The sequence below is a fragment of the Microcebus murinus genome, chromosome 5 (genome assembly GCF_040939455.1).
Source record: "Microcebus murinus isolate Inina chromosome 5, M.murinus_Inina_mat1.0, whole genome shotgun sequence".
NCBI classification, from domain to species: Eukaryota; Metazoa; Chordata; class Mammalia; order Primates; family Cheirogaleidae; genus Microcebus; species Microcebus murinus.
The window spans coordinates 2,530,351-2,551,018 of record NC_134108.1 but is presented as its reverse complement, the minus strand read 5'-3'; the positions used below and the strand labels follow the sequence as shown (position 1 = coordinate 2,551,018).

At 42.8% G+C, this 20,668-nt stretch overlaps 1 protein-coding gene across 2 annotated transcripts in view; it reads right to left on the bottom strand.

Annotated features, from left to right (window-relative positions):
- Positions 1-859: 859 nt before the first annotated feature.
- The window catches only part of SFT2D1 (SFT2 domain containing 1), a 32,852-nt gene continuing 13,043 nt past the window's right edge, over positions 860-20,668 (bottom strand). The window contains exons 2-9 of one of the 2 annotated variants that reach the window (XM_076002801.1): positions 20,438-20,564; positions 13,156-13,242; positions 12,510-12,592; positions 9,726-9,807; positions 6,581-6,616; positions 4,421-4,479; positions 2,862-2,891; positions 860-1,389 (exon numbers count right to left, since the gene is read on the bottom strand). In XM_076002801.1, the coding sequence (XP_075858916.1) occupies positions 1,350-1,389; positions 2,862-2,891; positions 4,421-4,479; positions 6,581-6,616; positions 9,726-9,807; positions 12,510-12,592; positions 13,156-13,242; positions 20,438-20,500 (480 nt within the window). In that variant the 5' untranslated portion in view covers positions 20,501-20,564 and the 3' untranslated portion in view covers positions 860-1,349. Of the gene's footprint in view, positions 1,390-2,861; positions 2,892-4,420; positions 4,480-6,580; positions 6,617-9,725; positions 9,808-12,509; positions 12,593-13,155; positions 13,243-20,437; positions 20,657-20,668 lie in introns of those variants that run through there. The other variant, XM_012776801.3, reaches the window with a different exon arrangement.

The window sequence follows — 20,668 nt, the reverse complement described above, 5'->3', positions numbered from 1 at the left end:
CACGCCACGCTTCTGCCCCCAGTGCCACCCTTCCCAGGGGCTGGCCGAGCTGCCCATTGACACGCGGCACCTCCTGTGGGTCTCTCTGCAGCCACAGGCCCCGCACCTCGTAACAGCTGGGAACGTCTGTCTCTCCCACAGGTGTGGGCTCTGCGGCACTTTCACCTAGCACCAGTATCGCACGCGGCGCTGCTGACTCCCGGAACTCCTCTCTTCCTACGGTCTTTCCCGACTGGGGAGCCTCCGACTTCCAGGGTCCTCTGGCTCTGACCCCAGCCCCCACTACTGGACTACCACGTGCCCCCACGTCCTGCAGACTCTGCTGTCTGTGCCTGCTGAACCCTCCAGAACATTCTCCCCATGGCGTGTTCGCTAGGGTAAGATGCAGGGAGCCATTCTCTCATCACCCCTTTGTGGGCTCTTTCCCGACTCCCATTAGTCCAGACGGAGGCAGCCCCCCCCCCTGCACTCCTGTACTGTGCGGCCTCCGCCCGCCTGCCCTTTCCCTGCTCGCCACGGTCCTTGGCAACTGACTAGACTAGGGCTGCCTCCATGACGCCAGGGCTTGAGGGGACAAGGAGGGAGCTGGGCAAGTTCTCCTCCCTCTCTGCCTCTCCCCCAAGGCTCCAGCCCTGCCAGACAGCTCTCCCTCCTGCTCCCGTGGGCCCTGCCATGACTGGGTCCGGTTGCCTCACTTACCCGGCACCCTCGCAACTACCTCCTTCCCTGCGCGCCCCGGCACGGGCTATGCTTTCAGGAGAGAGGCTGTGTCCCAGTCAGGTGCCTACAGAGACTGCACAGTGCCGCAACTAAATTTTATTGAATCACTTTACCATATTACAAATTTGACTCAGAAAATGTTATTTTTCCAAGGGTGGGTTTATTTCAAAATTATAAAGATTTATATATTATTTTTTATTATACATAAGAAGCAATTTTAGCTTAAAAAGTTTCACATTTAAAGTTTTAAAAAACATGATGGCTTAAAAATGTAGACATTTTTAAGAAGCCAAAAAAAAAAAGCTGAATATATGCTGCAGCACAGGATTATCCCTCAAATATTCACATTTCAAAAGATGTTTTGAAAAGATTAAAAAGCTGGCTAAAAATAATTTACAATTGGCAAAAATTAAAAACATCATTTTTAGAAAAACAAATTAGTGACATATAATTAACTTAAAATTACAAGCATTTAACAGTTTAATCAAGCATGTAGTTTTTTACCAGTATACAAAATGGTCTTAAACTGTCACTGCAGTTGTTTTTGGAGTGGTTATTTTACTGGGAAAAGCATACTTCACCAAAAACAGTATCAACATTCCAATGTTCTTTTCCATGAGTTCTGATTTTCAACTTAGGAGAGAAGAACAGCATTTAATAACTGCATCCCTGGTAAGGAAAAGGGAGAAGAAAAAACAGAATATAATAATATTCCTCAAGAGCAAATTTGTAGAAAGTGTTCCAGCCAGATACACTGTGACCACTTGTACAGTGGAACTCAGTGGAGGCTCCATCACATTTTTTGATTTAACTAAAACTTTGTTGGGTAACACTTAAAGCCAAGAACTGAGACTTAGAAATACTTTGCTAATTTTTGAAATAGTATTTACCTTAAGAAATCTTTACTAGCACACATGCTGATCTTAATACAAGGAAATAAATGTAAATACCCAAAATAACCTAACAAAAGAACTAACTTTTAAAAAAGAAATAATGACCTAGATTTTAAAACTGTTTATAACTACATCCTAAGAATCCAAAGAAATTAATGTTCTAAACTTCATCAACTTCTCATTTTCTTCTAAAATGCTATGTTTGAACTATTGGTTTATGTTTTTATTCATTTAAAAAAGCCCGTTACCTAGACTGCTAAAAATATCCCCTAATAAAATCCGGGACTTATGGGCAGATTCTGTACATTGCTTGCTGCTCTCAAGTGCAGGACCCTAAGGTGTGGGGAGGGACTGGCCATTTTCCAGAAGCCTCAGGTGAGTGGGCACCACGCCTACACGACCTTTCCTCTGCAGCAGGGCGTGCCGAGAGGTCTCCCAGCCGAGTGCCGGGGTCGACAGTACCTCTGCACGCCCTGCTCAACACCTGCGAACCTGCAGCCCGCCCTGCTCGCTTTGTTCTCCTTACAGGTGTTTATCAAAAAGAACCATCCATTTCATTTGAAACGGACTGAAACTAAAATTTCTGCCACTTTCTTTCATTGTTCATATTAGGCATACAATTTTGTTGGTTTTTTAGATACAACGTATCTCCGAATTTCACAAAGCAGCAAACCTTGCCTCACTGAATCTTTTTCTGACGCTATCAGGTTCAAGACTGGAATTAGTTTGGTTTCTTCCTCCACAACTACATCAATACACTTCTCTGGAAAAATGTAAGAAAACAGCAGTTACCTCTTGACGTACGACTATAATGTTTCTGCTGGCTAAAAACTAACATTTATGTATCAGACCTCATTTTCCCAGTAACTTCCTTTTTTTTAAAAGTGGAATTTGTTTTACTGGAGTTGCTACATCCTATATGCTGAACATTTATATCCACGAAAGGGTCTAGAATCTGCTGTCAAAATTCCCTAACCGCAAATGTTCAGTAGGTAAGGCAGGAGTGACTTCCTAACCTAGCTGTTACATGTATCCAAAATGCGTCAGTATGGATACTGTATGTGGCAAGCTGCTATTCATCTCATTGGAAACAGTGTAGGAAGAAAGTCAAAGTCAACCTTTTCAGAAGAAAAAGTCAACCGAAAAGGTCCTTTTAAATAATATGTTAATGTAAAAATTATTTACATCCATATATTTGTGTGAGGATAATTAAAGGACAGAAAAAGGACAGAATCCAAACAAGCTCACCTTGCATATGGGATGTATGACAGGCTATACCTGCAAGAAAAATTCAGGAACATTGAAACGTAATCTGAATGATGGTTTTCTTTATGTCAAATGGCCATATCCAACACCATAATAAATATAGCAGCATAATACTACTGTATAGTGGTTCCCAAAGTGGGCCCCCAGACCTGCGGCGACAGCATCACCTGGGAACTTGCTAAAAAGGCAATTAGGCCCCACCCTAGACCTCCTGAATCACGAGACTGTTGTAGTAAGTAACTGTATTTTAACAAGTTTTTAGGTGATTCTGACACATGCTAAAGTTTGAGCTTCTTATAATAAGGAAGGTGCCCTTTTATTTTTTTAATCAAAACTGCAAAATGAGAATTATATTCTCCTTTAGGGACACATCAATTATTAGGTATAGATTAGGCAACAAAAGGCGAAATATAAGAGAAAATAACCAAGAGATTCAATTTAAATTTCTTCACATGTCAATGAAAGAGAGTAAAAAAAAAACACGGTTAATTTGAAATAAGTAGGGAACTACATTTAATGTTCACTGATGTTACATCTAACAACGGAAAGATAGAAAACGGCCAAAAGACAGACTGACCCAGGCTGGGCAGCATCAGATTTAAAACAGCAAAATCACGAAGGGGTTTACGACTGCTAGAAGGAAGAAAAAACACCCTTCAATGTCTAAATGGAAAAGTGCCCACAGGGGCAAGTTTATCCAATCAGACGACTATTCATGACGTTTCATGCAGGTGGACTTGATGCAGCACAAGACACAAAAAGGACGCAGGGAGAGTCTGATCAGGAGCAAGGGTACCACTGGATATTTGGAAAAGAGAGAGAGAGGAAACTTCCGGCAAAGGGAAAGCCAGAAAAGCAGTAATTGTTGAGTATCCCTTACGTGAGATGTCTGGGACTGGAAATGCTTTGAGTATCACAATTTTTTGGATTCTGGAATATTTGCATTACACTTACTGGTTGAGCATCTCAAATCTAAAATGCTCCAATGAGCATTCCCCTCGAGCATCACGTCACCATTCAAAAAGTTTTGGATTTTGGCACATTTTGGATTTCAGGTGCTCAACCAGTATGTAACAAGTATTTAATCACCGCCAATTCAGGGGATGTCTGCAGATACCACAGGGCCACACGAGAGTGAGCTCCACCTTGTAATCACCCAGTGACAGAGTACAGAATGCCTGGTAAACTCACCCTCCCTTGGGCACATCCCAGGATATGGCCTCACTTTTACAGATTCATGTGGCTTTCCCTGCGTCTCTTATCGTTTCTTTCTCATGTCGGAAAAGGCATCACTGCGTAACCTGTGTGAAACAGCACCCCACTCTACCACCGGTGACACTACCTCTGCTCCCCCCGGTGGTATCACTGAGCCACGCTGTCCAGGCCACAGGGCTCACCCTGTCCCCACCTCCTCTGACCGTGCAGGAGGTCTGGCTGCAAGGCCCGTGCTAACCTCCAGAGGAAATGCTAGGGCTCCCAACAAAACATTTGTCACATCTCAGGCAACGGCAACTTTTTACCTAGTATAAGAAAAGACTTACCAGGTCATTGACAAGAACTGCAATATGCAGAATAATACGGCCAGTCCCTTCTTGTGCCACTAGCAGCAAAAACACAGGAATAATGAGTTTAGAATTTTTAAAGGTATTTTTCACAATCACATTTAATTCATCCTCTTCAAAAATATACATGATAGCTTCATTTATTTTCCTTTATTAAATTTTGTCTGGTAAGTTTAAGATACAGTGGACCTGAAACTTAAATATTCATAAAGTACATTTTCTTTTTAAAACTCTGTTTATCTACTAATTTAAATACTATAAAATATATGCCTTTAAATAAATGTTACTGAAACAACTGTGCATAGGCTGAAAATATTAAACTCTTAAAGGTTAGGTCTTTAAAGTCAATATTAACGTTTCCAAAATTAGCATTTAAAGTCCCAATTAGTTAGATCTATAACCTATGTGAAATTTACTTATTTTACTCATTCCTTTGAGTTTTTGTTTTTTTAATTATAGGAAATCGTCTTTTATTGTGATCCTCTGGAATAATATAAGCAGTTTCCATGATTGTTTTAAAATGACCTATTTTAAGAAAATTCCTTGTCCATCATTTTTATTTTTATTTATTTACTTATTATTAATCTACTGCTTATAAATTAACTGGCTACTATATAATTCCAAAACTACAAATCAATGTTCCACAGGGATATGCAAAAGTTATTTAAGAGCCAGGCACGGTGGCTCACACCTGTAATCCTAGCACTCTGGGAGGCCGAGGTGGGCGGATTGCGATTGCTCGAGGTCAGGTGTTTGAAACCAGTCTGAGCAAGAATGAGACCCCATCTCTACTATAAATAAAAAGAAATTAACTGGCCAACTAATATACATAGAAAAAATTAGCCAGGCATGGTGGTACATGCCTATAGTCCCAGCTACTCGAGAGGCTGAAGCAGGAGGATCGCTTGAGCCCAGGAGTTTAAGGTTGCTGTGAGCTAGGCTGATGCCAGGGCACTCATTCTAGCCTGGGCAACAAAGTGAGACTCTGTCTCAAAAAAAAAAAAAAAAAAAAAAAAAAAAAATTTAAGAATATTCTTTTAAGTTATCATTGGGAAATGAGGTGTGAAGTTTCATGTAACTAAAGTTCAGTCCTTGGCTGGGCGCGGTGGCTCACGCCTGTAATCCTAGCACACTGAGAGGCCAAGGCGGGTGGATTGCTCGAGGTCAGGACTTGGAAACCAGCCTAAGCAAGAGCAAGACCCCGTCTCTACTAAAAATAGAAAGAAATTAATTGGCCAACTAAATACATAGAAAAAATTAGCCGAGCATGGTGGCACATGCCTGTAGTCCCAGCTACTCTGGAGGCTGAGGCAGGAGGATCACTTGAGCCCAGGAGTTTGAGGTTGCTGTGAGCTAGGCTGATGCCACGGCACTCACTCTAGCCTGGGCAACAAAGTGAAACTCTGTCTCAAAAAAACAAACAAATAAACAAACAAACAAAAAACAATAAAGTTCAGTCCTTATATCATAAAAAAAAGAAAGAAAGAAAACTGGAACATTTTCAATAGAATATTTCTAAAATGTATTCTACACTGCCCTTTCTTCTTTAAAATGTGTACTTCTCTTGTTGATCATTTAAGAGGTGCTACAGGCCCTCTGGGAAGGAGGCAGAGCACCGTGCATACAAGGAGCTGGCGACGTCCAGCAGCAGACTGAACTGTAGTAACAAAACTTCTTTAAGGCTAACGAAGAGCCATTACCCTTATCCATAAGTGCTACAAAACTGGTTTAGGTTCTTTTTTCTCTTTTTGTTAATTTCTTATGTTTTCCTAGCCTTCTCTCCTACTGGTTTTACTACCTTTTTACTCATCAATGCACCTGCCACGTCCACCGCTCCCTCGCTGGCCGAGTCACAGCACGGCCCCCATGGCTGACAGTGGACGGTGAGAACAGACGTGTGTCCCACAGCATGTGTGTGCATGTGTGTTTATTAACTACCCCTACATTGTATTAACAGACAGGAGGATTTATTGCTTGTTTACTAATTGGATGCTACAAGATAAAACTTTAGGGACACCTAATCTTTGGACAGTTTTAAAAGGCAGACTTCGAGCCATTGTGAGATGATGGTGTGATGGCACTTCACCCAGTGAGAGGACACACTGTCAGCAAAAAGCCAGGATGGCTGATGTCACTTACCCAAAGAGCAGCACACAGGGTTAAGACGAGACACAACTACAGAGGAAGAGACAGTAAAGTATAAATGTGAGATCCTTTCAAAAGCCTCATAAAAAAGCGTAAGTTATTCCACATTCATTTGCACACACATACTATATTACAAAAATACTAATACAGCTAACTAATTTTACCTATATATTCCATGAGTATTACTTTAAAGTCCATGACTGTAATACTCCTTGGCAAATTGGAAACACTTAAAAAATAATCTATGGCCGGGCGTGGTGGCTCAATGCCTGTAATTCTAGCACCCTGGGAGGCCAAGGCGGGAAGATCGCTTGAGGTCAAGAGTTCGAGACGAACCTGAGCAATAGTGAGACCCCATCTCTACTAAAAATAGAAGGAAATTATCTGGATAACTAAATATATATATATATATAATTAGCTGGGCATGGTGGCACATGTCTATAGTCCCAGCTACTCCGGAGGCTGAGGCAGGAGGATTGCTTGAGCCCAGGAGTTTGAGGCTGCTGTGAGCCAGGCTGACACCACAGTACTCTAGCCCGGGCAACAGAGCCAGACTCTGTCTCAAAAAAAAAAAAAAAATCTATTGATTAAGTAAACTGTAAGAATATTTGAAGAATGTTTTGGGTTTTTTTGAGACAGAGTCTCGCTCTGTCACCTGGGCTAGAGTACAGTGCTGTCATCAGAGCTCACAGCAACCTTAAACTCCTGGGCTCAAGGGATCCTCCTGCCTCAGCTTCTCAAGTAGCTGGGACTACAGGCATGTGCCACCATGCTTGACTACTTTTTCTATTTTTTCGTAGAGATAGAGTCTCCCTCTTGCTCAGGCTGGTCTTGAACTCCTGGCCTCAAGCAATCCTCCCATGTTAGCCTCCCAGAGTGCTAGGATTACAAGCATGAGCCATCAAGCCAGCCTGAAGAATGTTTAAGTGACAAAAAGCTGCTCTTATGAATGCTGATGATAATATTTAGTACAGTGCCAATAGTTACCACTTAGTACAACTGCTAATACACAGTAAATTCTATTTTACTCAGCTTTACATAACGGCAGTCCTGTAATAATTTTCCATATGGGAAGATTATGTTATCATCCTCCATCCCTATAAAGGCAATTCCAACCATCACTACACCTGTGTCACCAAAACCTGGCACAGGAGTGAACATGAGAGGTGGGTTTGGAAGTATAAAGACCCAACAAGGTCCTACTGATACCTGCTACCTGAGCATCCTTGGTTCAGTCAGTCAACTTACCTAGACCTGTTTCTTTCCCTTCAAAATGAGGAGTTTCTACCTGCTTTAAGGACTGCCGTAAGGAGTGGAGCATGTCTGTGATGTGCGTGAGCTGCGGGCTGCGCAGAGGCGGAAGTGGCCGAGCCTCTTTACCACCGTTACTAGGTGCGACCTTAGGTGAGCAGCCAATCAAATAAGCGAAGTATTCTACTAGGAGAAATGTTTCCTATGTCCAAATGTCCCAACATTCTCTTGACTTGGGGCTTGTCTGTGTAAGGTACATTACTAAAAAGGTGAAGTGGTAAGTGCCCGGGTATCTTAAATAAAACAAACCTATGGGCGCAGTGAGCACTGTATGGGGAGGGGCACGCCTCTAGCCCTGGCCTGGGCAAGGCAAAGTCATTACTTGTAGCCAAAATGTTTGTACTCCCATAATATCCTGAAATAAAAAAAATAAAAATAAACAAATCTAAGTAAAATCTTAGTGTAATAAAAATGTATAGTCTGAACAGTGAAGGATAATTTCTTAGTCATCTAGGTAAAGTTAAATTTAAAATTTTTTTGCTATACATACTTAATATTGGAATTTCAAAATAACTAGAAGAGTTATAAAAATGGCAATAAAGTATGAAGTTGAATAGACATGAAAAAATTAAGCTAAAAATCAGTTTTCCTGCTGTTGAGGACATGGGAAAAGACTGTCCGGCAGATGACAGCTAACAAACATTTCCTTTCTTACGAGTTAACATAGGTCGGCTGTGTTTGAAAAGCTCACGTTGATAGTCGCACATAAAAACTAATCAGCTAATGGTGATATTTGAATTCTCTGAATATCTAAATACTTTAAGGCAAAAGAAATCTGCAAGACACAGAGCAAGTGAGTCAGGAACCAGGGGATGACGGAGAGGGGATCTGGGTCCCCTGCCCTTGAGACGCAGCAATCAGCTCAACACCCTAGATGTACGATGAGGGAAACTGTCGTCCTGACCACAGTGTAGACTCTCGTCTACTCCCGACCCAGGCTCAGGATACAGAGAGCAGTCAGGGGTGATGACCTGAGGCACGTACAGAGCCCACAGTGTAATGGATGGCACATTTAAGAGTACTGTTATAGAAGCCACACTGTTAGGGTTATTCGTCGAGCAGGCAAATAGGGAAGGGACAAAAGCCAGATGACAAGTGATGTCAATTCTCCCTGAGAAGATTCAAATGGACACAGAAGTAACCCATCTTCTATTCCTACCCTCCAAAAAGTACAAACCACAATCCATTTGGGAACAATCTGTAGGGCTTAAAAATGAAAATACACCCAGCTCTAATGTCATTTTAAATACATACAACTATATAAACAATGTTAAAAATATGTAACAGAAGCCGGGCGCGGTGGCTCACGCCTGTAATCTTAGCTCTCTGGGAGGCTGAGGCGGGCGGATTGTTCGAGGTCAGGAGTTCGAAACCAGCCTGAGCAAGAGCGAGACCCCGTCTCTACTATAAATAGAAAGAAATTAATTGGCCGACTAATATATATATATATAAAATTAGCCGGGCATAGTGGCACATGCCTGTAGTCCCAGCTACTCGGGAGGCTGAGGCAGGAGGATTGCTTGAGCCCAGGAGTGTGAGGTTGCTGTGAGCTACGCTGACGCCACGGCACTCACTCTAGCCTGGTCAACAAGCGAGACTCTGTCTCAAAAAAAAAAAAAAAATATGTAACAGAAAGCAGGCTTTGCCTAGCCAGTAACTTTAGATAATACTGTATAATCTAAACTCTTTATCTGCACAGCCTTGAAGATAATAGTTGTTATATTCGACTAGAGAAATAGAATAATAGTATACACATAAGAGCAATTATTTATAAAATAATGTAAACAATGCTTCAATTAGTTTTAAAAAATTATCATTATTTACTTACAAGCATAATAATTGTTGCAAACAATCTTGTTGTTTCAAACATTTTCTTCAGTTGCTTCACAGGTCCCATTAAAAAGCATGTGCTATTTGAAACAAATAAAGTGAGAGATGGGTATACTAATTTGTCTGGCTATACAAACACTAAACTGCTTTTAAAAAAAGAAATTCTGTTAATTTATTTAATAAAAATACTAAATGTTTTGTTTTGTTCCTTAATTAAAAAAAAAACTTTCCAACTATTTCAGCAGATATGCTATGGTTTGAATGTGTCACCTCCAAAATTCAGGTGTTGTCACTGTGACAGTATTAAGAGGTGATCAGGCCATGAGGCTCCTCCCTCGTGAAAGGGACGGAGACCCTCATAGAAAAGGCTTCCCCCAGCTGCTCTCCCACTCTCCGGCCAGGTGACGACACAGCCTTCCTCCCTCCCGGGGATGCGGCCCTCACCAGACACTGAACCTGCAGGTGCTTTGGTCTTGGACTTTCCAGTCTCCAGAACTGTGAGAAATAAACTGCTATCCTCTTTTTTTTTTTTTTTTGAGATAGAGTCTCACTCTGTTGTTCCGGGCTAGCCGTGGCATCAGCCTAGCTCACAGCAACCTCAAACTCCTAGGCTCAGGCGATCCTCCTGCCTCAGCCTCCCGAGTAGCTGAGACTACAGGCATGCACCACCATGCCCGGCTAATTTTTTCTGTATATTTTTAGTTAGCTAATTAATTTCTTTCTATTTTTTTTTTTTTTAGTAGAGATGGGGTCTCGCTCTTGCTCAGGCTGGTTTCGAACTCCTGACCTTAAGCGATCCGCCCACCTCAGCCTCCCAGAGTGCTAGGATTACTGGCGTGAGCCACCTCGCCAAGCCAAAATTGCTGTTCTTTATCCGTTGCCTGGTCTGTGGCATTCTGTTACAGCAGCACAAAATGGACTAAGAAAGACAACATACCAAAAGATGAACTGAAGATTCTCAATGAGGAATCCCCGAACACCCAATCTAAAGTAGCTCAGTCACTGGTGTCTCATCCTATTTTAATCTCTGCTCAGCACCAACACCATCAGATCTTTCTCTGGCTTACTGTTTGGCTGTCTCTCAGTAAAACGTCAACCCCACAAGAACAAGGCCTAGAGTACAGGAGCTACAAGTCTGCGCTCTGGAGCCCAAGTCTGCTGGGAGTCCTGCCTCAGCCAGTGCTACTGCGTGCATCGCCCTGGCCAAGGGATGCACCCGCTCTGGGTGCTATCTCTCGCTATAAAATGAGGATGATAGTAGTGCCTACCTCATAAACTTGTTGTGATACATGTAAGTGATTAGAATAGTCCCTGGCACACAGTAAGCGGCCCCAAATGTTGGCTATTCTTATTAATATGCTATTAAGGGAGCCAGAATATAGCAGGAGTCAATAAATATTTATTGAACTAATGTAAATTTTGTGCCTGAATTCACAGTATGTACAGAGCTATACAAACATATCCTGTTAGGAAAGTGCTTATCATTAACAAAAAGCTAAGTTTGGTATTTAGGTTGGTGCAAAAGTAATTGCGGTTTTAGCATTGTTGACATTTGCCATTTGATACTGGAATACATTCTTAAATAGATGTGGTTGTTATATATCATTTTCATGTGCATTTCTCACTTTATTTTTTTTGCTAATGACATTACTTGGTTTTATTTGATATGTATTTAGACTATGGAAATGTTAGACAAAAAGCAAATTTGAGCAATTTTCTTATTCGAGTTCAAAATGGATCATAAAGCAGTGGAGACAACTGGCAACATCCACGATGCATTTGGCCCAGAACTGCTAATGCACGTGCGGTGCAGTGGGGGTTCAGGAAGTTTTGCAAAGGAGACGAGAGCCTTGAAGATGAGGAGTGCAGAAGTTGACAATGACCAATTGAGAAACATCATCGAAGCTGATGCTCTTACAACCACACGAGAAGCTACTGAAGAACTCAACCTCAACCATTCTACGGTCGACCATTCTACCATTCTTGAAGCAAACTGGAAAGGTGAAAAAGCTCGATAAATGGGTGCCTCTTGAGCTGACCGAAAATCAAAAAAATCGTCCTGTTAAAGTGTCATCTTCTCTTATTGTGCTCAACAACGAACCATTTCTCCATCAGATTGTGACGTGCAACAAAAAGTGGATTTTATAGAACAGCCGTTCATGACCGGCTTAGTGGCTGGATGAGAAGAAGCTCCAAAGCCAAACTTGTACCAAAAAAAGTCATGTTTGGTGGTCCAGTGCCGGTCTGATCCACTCCAGCTTTTCTTACATCTGAGCAGTATTCCCAGCAAATCCATGAGATGCACTGGAAACTCAACACCTGCGGCCCGCACTGGTCAGCAGAAAGGACGCAATTCTTCTCTAGACAACGCCCAACTGCCCATCACACAGCCAATGCTTCGAAAGTTGAATGAATTGGGCTACGATGTTTTGCCTCATCCACCACATTCACCTGACCTTTCGCCAACTCACTCCCACTTCTTCAAGCATCTCGCCAACTTTTTGCAGGGAAAATGCTTCCGCAACCAGCAGGATGCAGAAAATGCTTTCTAAGAGTTCATGGAATCCTGAAGCACAGATTTATATGCTACAGGAATAAACAAACTTATTTCTCATTGGCAAAAATATGTTGATTGTAATGGTTCCTATTTTGATTAATAACGATGTGTTTGAGCCTAGTTATGATGACTTCAAATTCATGGTCTGAAACAGCAATTACCTTTGCACCAACCTAATAGCAACAGCAAAGAAGATATTTTGAGATGCCAAACTTACATACATACCTGGCTAATGCAGAAAGATTTCCAAGGGTATAAAACACTGCAAAAAGCTTTATGCCACCCGGAAGCCACAGCAATGCAGTTCCCTAAGTTATCATAATTATGTAAAAATAATTTTATTATTTTAGTGGCTGAAAATACAATGTGCTACTATAGTCGTAATAGTTTAAATATTATGTAATAATATAATGTTTAAATATAAATGTACTTGTATATTGTCTCTGATTACAGAGGAAAAACAGTCAGCTAATTTTCAGTGTTATGTACTAATGTGAATCTTCTGCCTATTTGCATAAACATATAAACAAGCCATAATAAAACTTTCTTTGTACTTATCAGTAAATCTCAATTTTAATTAAATATATCAAATGGCAAGTTAAAAAGGTAATAAACACATTTAAATTATCAACTAACGAGCTCTCTTTACACTGATTTTTCTTAAATAAAATTATTTCCATAATCTGTAAAACTCCTCAAAATAGTAACTTCTACATCATTTTTTCTATTTCTACCCTATATTTCAGATGACTACTGTATTCATCAAAGTAGTCTAACAGGGATTTAGATAAAGTAGATTGCTTGTTGGCACTAAATGGGACTATTAGTCTAATGCAAAATAAAAATTAAGCAATATAAAGCCATAACTCACCAGGATAGAGAAGAAAATGCCACACACGAAGCATATGACGAACCATTTCAATCTGGTGTTGAAACTAAGGGATGAGGCATCCAGGATCTTAGGAAAGAATGGGAGAATTCAGAATATATTCTTAAGTCACCAGTCACCAATCTGAGTCTTTACTAAATTAAAGTGTTAACATATATTCTAAATCTGTGTATCATTTTGCAAATTGTAGTGTCATTTAAGAATATTAATATTCTATGGTTGTTAGGGGAAGTAAGAACATGGTGGGGGAATAATACTGAGGAATAATTTAATTTTGCTAGGTCTGATAACAGCATTGTTTTGTTTCACTGAAATCCTTACCTATTAGGAACAGCAGATGCATACTGATATGTATAAAATGACACAGTATATGATATATTATAAAATACATGATGATTGAAAAAAAAAAAAAAAAAGGAACAGATGAAACAAGCCAGGCAAAAGGTTGCTAACTGCAGAGGCTGGGTCAGGGGTACACAGGGTTCATCACGCCTTCTCTCAACTTCTGTAGGTCTTAGGGTGCATTCAGTTAGGTACCCCAGATGCAGAGCCTGAGATGGGGATGTTTATGCAGGAACTGTTCTTAGCAGAAAACTTGAAGGAAGTGAGGCAAGCTAGAGAGAGGAGCAGAAGGGACCAAGCGAGGATGTGGTTCCACCTGGAGGGCGCCTGGGCCCGCAGTGTAAACTGCGCTACAGTTCAAGTCCTGCCTTGAGGCAGGGGCTGGCCTTCTGGAACCCACCACCCAGTGGCTGGTCACTGGCCGCAGGCTGGGGGTGCAGTGGGGTGACTGCACAACCAGGGTGGGCAGCAGGTACAGCACTCAGCACCCAGCAGTGGAGGACGCCAGCCCATCTAACAGAGGGCGTCTGCGCAGGCACAGCGGAGTCTACCACAGAGCACATCTGACAATTCCCATTATAAAATGTTCATTTAAATCCAACTCATAAAAGCCTTGGGCATCTTCTCAACCCTTGTACAAACAAGGGTTTGAAATAATTTATTTTACAGCAATAATATTCCTAGACGCCATGCAAATTATACACATTATGTGAGAAAAAGGCAGAAATTAACTATGCATGGTTTATACAGTATGATAATCCAGTATATATAATGATTAAACACATTTAGATTATTAAGTATGCTAAGAAAACATATTTCTCAATAAGGCTGAAAAAGTATCAACAACAGTTGTTTCAAGAAACTAGAAATATACGATAATGATTTATATTCCAAAATTTAAACTTGTTATATATACCTACCATATGCACTTAAAGATAAGAGTATATTGTGTTTATAATGTATTTTTAAGAAAATGAAACAGAGAGAGAATTTTATATGCAACATCTCAAAATGCCTTTGATTACATTCCTTACCTCAACAGATTAATCTGTGAATCCTTACGTAGCATGAAAAGTAGATAAAAATAACTAAATATTCTGTCAATGAAACAGTGATATAACACATTTTAAATGGTTCTTAAAATTTGCTTTAATTCATAGACATTCTTGTTTACAGCAATGTCATCTGTTTATAGCAAAACCAATCACTTGATTTTAAACGAAGAATGAATTTGCCCATAAAAACATCTAAATTTCATTTTTTCTGACCAGGAAGAATACACATCAAGTATATTTTAACTACATAGAAGAGAATAAGCCCCAAAGACTACACTACATAGTAAGTGATCTAAGTATATATTTAAAAAAGGACATGTTAGTTTGAGTTAGCCATTCTACAATGTATACATATATCGAAACATGACGTACATCATAAATATAAACAATTTTTATTTGTCAATTAGAAGACGGAAACAGTATACTAATCATGATTTCTAAAGGTTAGTGTGAGTCCACGACAATGTGAGAAGGATTTTAACAAGAGAAGAAAAAGCATCCATTTTTACTTTCTTTTACAAGTTTAAATCACCCCATTGTTCATAAGTTCTATTGTTGGTTTTCAATAGCCAGTTTATTTTTCTGAGCAATTAAACAGCATGTTTATTTGTATAGCAGTAGGTCTTTTTCCTTATTGCCGTCTTCCATGCAATGATCTTTAAAATGAAACATTATGACAAATTATTTCCATTTGTAAATGTAAGTGTGGAATATTCAATCTACAAGCAAAAGACTTGTCTCAAGTCTTGCAAATTGTTTGGGATACAGAAGCAAACCACAGATTTCCTAACTGGGAAAATCATGCAATACTTTGACATGAAAGAAAACCTGGCACTGCGTCTTCCAGCCAGGAGACAGAAGGAACCCTGCACCCAGGTCTGCTTCAGTAGAAGCATTTGTGTGCGTTCTCTCCACCCAGTATCAGGAATAGTGCCCTCAAACTCAGCAACTTTGGTGATCTCCTAAATTTAGTCTTAGAAAAGAAATACACATTAGAATTGCCACCTCCACCCCAAAAAAAAAAAAAAAAAATGACAGCAATTATTATACCAATTTGTTACCAAAGGAAGAGGAAGCAAAGACACAGTGTGGCTGCAACAAAACAAAGCCCCAACCCTTGAGAAGCTAATCTAGCAGCGTGTCTCAGTCTGTTTACTCTTGCTGTAACAGAATACCTGAAGCTGGGGAGTTTATAAAGAAAAGCGGTTTATTTAGCTTATGATTCTGGTGGCAGGAAAGTCCATGAGCACGGTGCTGGCACTGCTCAGCTTTTCCCGAGAGCCACGTGCTGCATCACCACATGCTGGGGAAGCTGAAAGGCAAATGGTGTGTGCAAGAAAGACCAAACATGAGGAGGAACCTCACTTTATAACAACCTGCTCTGTCAGGAACTCATTCATGCAAGAGCAAGAACTCACCCCTGCAAGTAGACTCTGCAGGCCTGGTTGTGGGACCCCCATGTGACCTGACTGTTCACAAAGTGGCGTTATCTGATTCACCAGTCAGGAAGCTGGTGTGCCCTGCAGGGGTCACTCAGGAAGCAGAAGTGGATATATGAGGTGGGGTGGGGCAGCCCCCAGCACAGGTGTGCTGCGTGAGCAGGTGCTCAGGCCCTCAAGGAACCTGCCCAATGCTGCCCCACCCCACCTCATATATCCACTTCTGCTTCCTGAGGGACCCCTGCAGGGAGGATGGAGCAGCCCATACCAAGAATAAACAGCCTGAGACATACCAGATGCCCCCTCAGGACACCCAGGGCCTCACGCAGCTCCACCTGCTCCACCTCACGCAGCTCCACCTGCTGGTCTGAGGCCAGGGACGAGGCAAAGCAACCAGAGTCTGGGCCATCCTTGGACATGTTTGGAAAGAATTCAAGGAGGGAGAGACCTGGACCAGCTCTTAGAGAATCGATCACATTCCTCCCCTGATAAAGTGACTTCCTGTAGCACTCAGCCTCTCGGACCTGCGCTGCTCTGCCTCTTGCCGCTCCTCCCAGCCTTCTTTCTCGGCTTCTGCTCATCCTCCCAAACTCTACACAGCAGAGAAACCCAGAGGTCAAACCTCGGACCTCATCTCTTTTCTACTTACACACAACCCCTTGGTGATCTCATCTTTCTCATAATACTTCCTCCCACAAACTCTAGAATCTTACGTCCAACTGCTTTCCAGACAGCTCCACTTGGATGCTATCTGGCAGCTCAGTCTTAACATCCACACTGAGATGATTTTCCTCCATAATGCTGCTCCTCCCACAGCTCTGTTACTGGTAACTCCATTCTTCCAGATGCTCAGACCAATCACCACGGAAGGATCTGTGGCTGCTCTTGTTTGCACACATTCAATCTGTCAACAACTGATCCTGCTGGCTACACATTCAAACCATCTACAGAGTCTGACCACTTTTTTTCAACCACCATCACTTCCATCACTCTGATTTAAGCCTTAGTCATCTCTTTCTGGGACTACTGTGCAGGTCTCCTGACCAAATCTCTGGGCTTCCACCCTCATTCCTACAGTTTGATGTCCACAGAGCAGCCAGCGATCCTTTAAAATCCAAGCCAGTCACACCACCACTCTGATCAAAACCCAAAGCCTTCCTATCAAGCTTAGAGTAAAACTAAAATCCTTTCTAAGGCACATGAGACCCCACACAATTGGGAATCCCACTTCCTGCTTCGCCATGTCTCCTATACTTGACTTTCTTCTCTGTCCCTTTGCTCCAGCCACTCTGGCCTCCTTACTGGCTCTGAACCTGACGACTAGTCAGGGCTCTGTGTTTGCTGTGCCCTCAGCCTGGGAGGCTCTTTTTTTTTTCTTTTGAGACAGAGTCTCACTCTGTTGCCCAGGCTAGAGTGAGTGCCATGGTGTCAGCCTAGCTCACAGCAACCTCAAACTCCTGGGCCCAAGCAATCCTCCTGCCTCAGCCTCCTGAGTAGCTGGGACTATAGGCATGCGCCACCATGCCCAGCTAATTTTTTCTATATATATATTAGTTAGACAATTAATTTCTTTCTATTTATAGTAGAGACGGGGTCTCGCTCTTGCTCAGGCTGGTTTCGAACTCCTGACCTCGAGCAATCTGCCAGCCTTGGCCTCCCAGAGTGCTAGGATAACAGGCCTGAGCCACTGCGCCTGGCCCTGGGAGGCTCTTATTCACAAGTTGCCCAGACACTGCAAGTTCCTCAGAGCTATATTCACATCACCCTAACAGGGAGGCTTTATCTGACCATCCTAATGTGGCAATTCCAACCTCCTCAACTTTAACTTTTTTCATGACACTTAGCACCATCTGACACATGATATACTTGTTTATTGTTTCCCCCAATTAAAAAGGAAGTTACATGTGGGGGAGGTCTTTGTGTTGGTCATTGTTACAACATCAGCATTTTGAACAGTGCCAAACATAATGTAGGAACTTGAATATTTGTTAAATGAATGATCACCTTCTCTGAACTCACAGGACTTGTCAATGCCAGTTGCTCTGATCTTTGATCAGTTACTTCTTTACATATCTTTCTCCCTTCAAGATAGATGTCCCAATAGAAGTGAAAATATCACCTTCATATCTCTAAGGATTATAGCAGAACCTTCCAACAGAACTTTCTGCAATCGAAATGTTCTATTAATATATATGCACTGTCCAATACAGCAGCCATTATCCACATGTGCCTACTGAAACCTCAAATATGACTGGTGTGGCTAAGGAACTGAATCTTAAATTTTATTCAATTTTAATTAATTTACATTTAAATAAGCACATGTGGTATGGTAGTATATTGTACAGCACTGATCTAGAACCTCAAGTGGAGCACAAAATAGTGGTTACAAAAACGTCAATGAGTTGGGTAAGCCTTATTGACATTTCTAATGTTATTATTTATAGATTTATAGAATTCAGTGAGAGCAGACACTTGTCTTGCAGTCTCTCCAAACCCTTACAGAATAGCCCAGAACCGTACCTGCAAGAAGTAATGAATAAACTGATGACAAAGAAGTCAGTCATGAAAGGAAAGGGGACAAATAAAAGATTCCTATGTAGTACAATTCAATTTTAAATGTTCAACTTCTGTGGCAGGCAAACAAGAGTTTATTAGGATTTAATTAAAAACATACTTATGAAGCAGTTCCTGCTCCACTGTTATTTTTAACCCTGTTAAAAATACTGGAGGAAGTAACCCTTACCAAGTCTTGTGGGTAAACTGTGTAAGGCTGGTGGTGGGCCTTCCCGTCTGTCTGTCTTTTCTTTTCGCTGCCACCAAAAACCTTACATTTGGTGCCGAAACCAGGGAGGGGAGCCTTGGTCACGCTGGCCTGCCTCAGGGCCATGGTCGCGCCATCTCCTCTCGTGTCTTCCTGACCTCGGACCAGGACCTCCACCCGATGCCAGTCGGCTAATTGGCCTGGGTGAGTCCCTCTGCCCTTGCAGTCCTAGCCCAATGTGTCCATTCTAGGGTCTCTGTCCATAAAACCTTGGGCCCAAGTAAGAGATCCTCTACTATAAGGATCTGAGTGTCTCGGGGACGCCTGACCCCCTCAGTCAGTTCTTCCATCCATAAGGCCCTGAGTGCCTCAGGGATGCCTGATGCACTCAGTCAATCTTTCCCAAGGCTCAGAGCCTTCTCTCCAAGGCCTGATCGGTGACCTGGGACGCAGGCTCCCTGATCTCGTCCTTCCCTCATTGGACTAGGACACCATGGGCAGTCAACCCTCCAAAGTCAAATCTCGCCTCTGGGCTGTCTCTTAGCCAATGTTACAGCCCTGGGCCTCAAGCCTGATATTCTTTTCAATCTACAAGCAAAAGAAATTAATTGGCCAACTAAAAATACATAGGAAAAAATATCAGCTGGGCATGGCGGCTCATGCCATATAGTTCCAGCTACTCAGGAGGCTGAGGCAGGAGGATTGCTTGAGCCCAGGAGTTTGAGGTTGCTGTGAGCTAGGCTGACGCCACGGCACTCTAGCCCGGGCAACAGAGTGAGACTCTGTCTCAAAAAAAACAAAAAAAGTTTTCGGTTCCTGGATTCTGCAAATATGTCAGCCCCTCCTATTCCTCAATAATCCCCCAAAAGTCACAGTGGAAAAACCCCAGCTCTTCCAGCCAAAAGCCCCTTACCTGCCCCAAACAGTATGAAGGCATTCACCCCTTTCAAACGGAGTGACTTTTTGGGCCCCCCTCTCTTGGGACTCTCGAACCTAGCCTGGGAGCACTCAACATAGCCACGTTGTTTGGCCCCACTCTCTGTCTTTTCTTTTCGCTGCCGCCAAAAACCTTACAAACTGCAGACAAAAGAACTTAAAAAAAAAAAATCTCTTACCAAGGCTCGCTGCCTTAAGAGAAACTTTTAACTCAGTATTATTTCTTTCCCAGTCTCTCTACTTCCAAAAGACCCCTCCCATACACACACTCACAGCACCTCATTTTCCTCTAGATGCAAACGGATGCAACAGCTTCAAGATCTGCAGGACAAACGCCCTGCATACCTACTTGCGCTGAACAGGCTGAATTCAGATGCTCACACCTGGCTCAGAAAAGCAAGCAGAGGTTGGGTGAGAGCAGCGTGGGGGTGGCTGGGTTATCTGGGAGGAGGGAGACAGCAAGGTGGGTTCCTCAGAGTCTGAAGGTCGAAGGTCGAATGGGGAGGCAGAGAGGATGGGTCTCAAAGTGGGCTAATGTAGACCCCATGACAGACTGGAAAGTTCCCAAATTCTTCCCAGGAGGCGGGAGGAGCCCTCCGAAACCAACCGGCCGAGCAGAGGGGGCGATCTCCAGACCACTGGACCCCGGCCCCGCACCCGCCTCCACCTGCCGGGGCCCATGCTCGGGCGGGCGGGCAGCCCCGGGCCCGGGCGAGGGCGCGGCTCGCTACCTGCGAGGTCAGGCCCTGCTCCTCGTCGTCCTGGCCGCTCAGGACTCGCCGCAGCTTCTCCATGGCGCTGTCCCCGGGCCGCAGCGCCGGCTCCCCGCGCCAGCCAGGAAACCCGGAACTCGCACCCGCGGCCGGCCGGAAAGTCCGAGCCGGCCCCTTTTCCGGCGCGTCACTGGCCCAAGCGGCCGCCGTAGCGGTGCGCGCATGCGCGCCGGCTCCCTCCGTGACGTG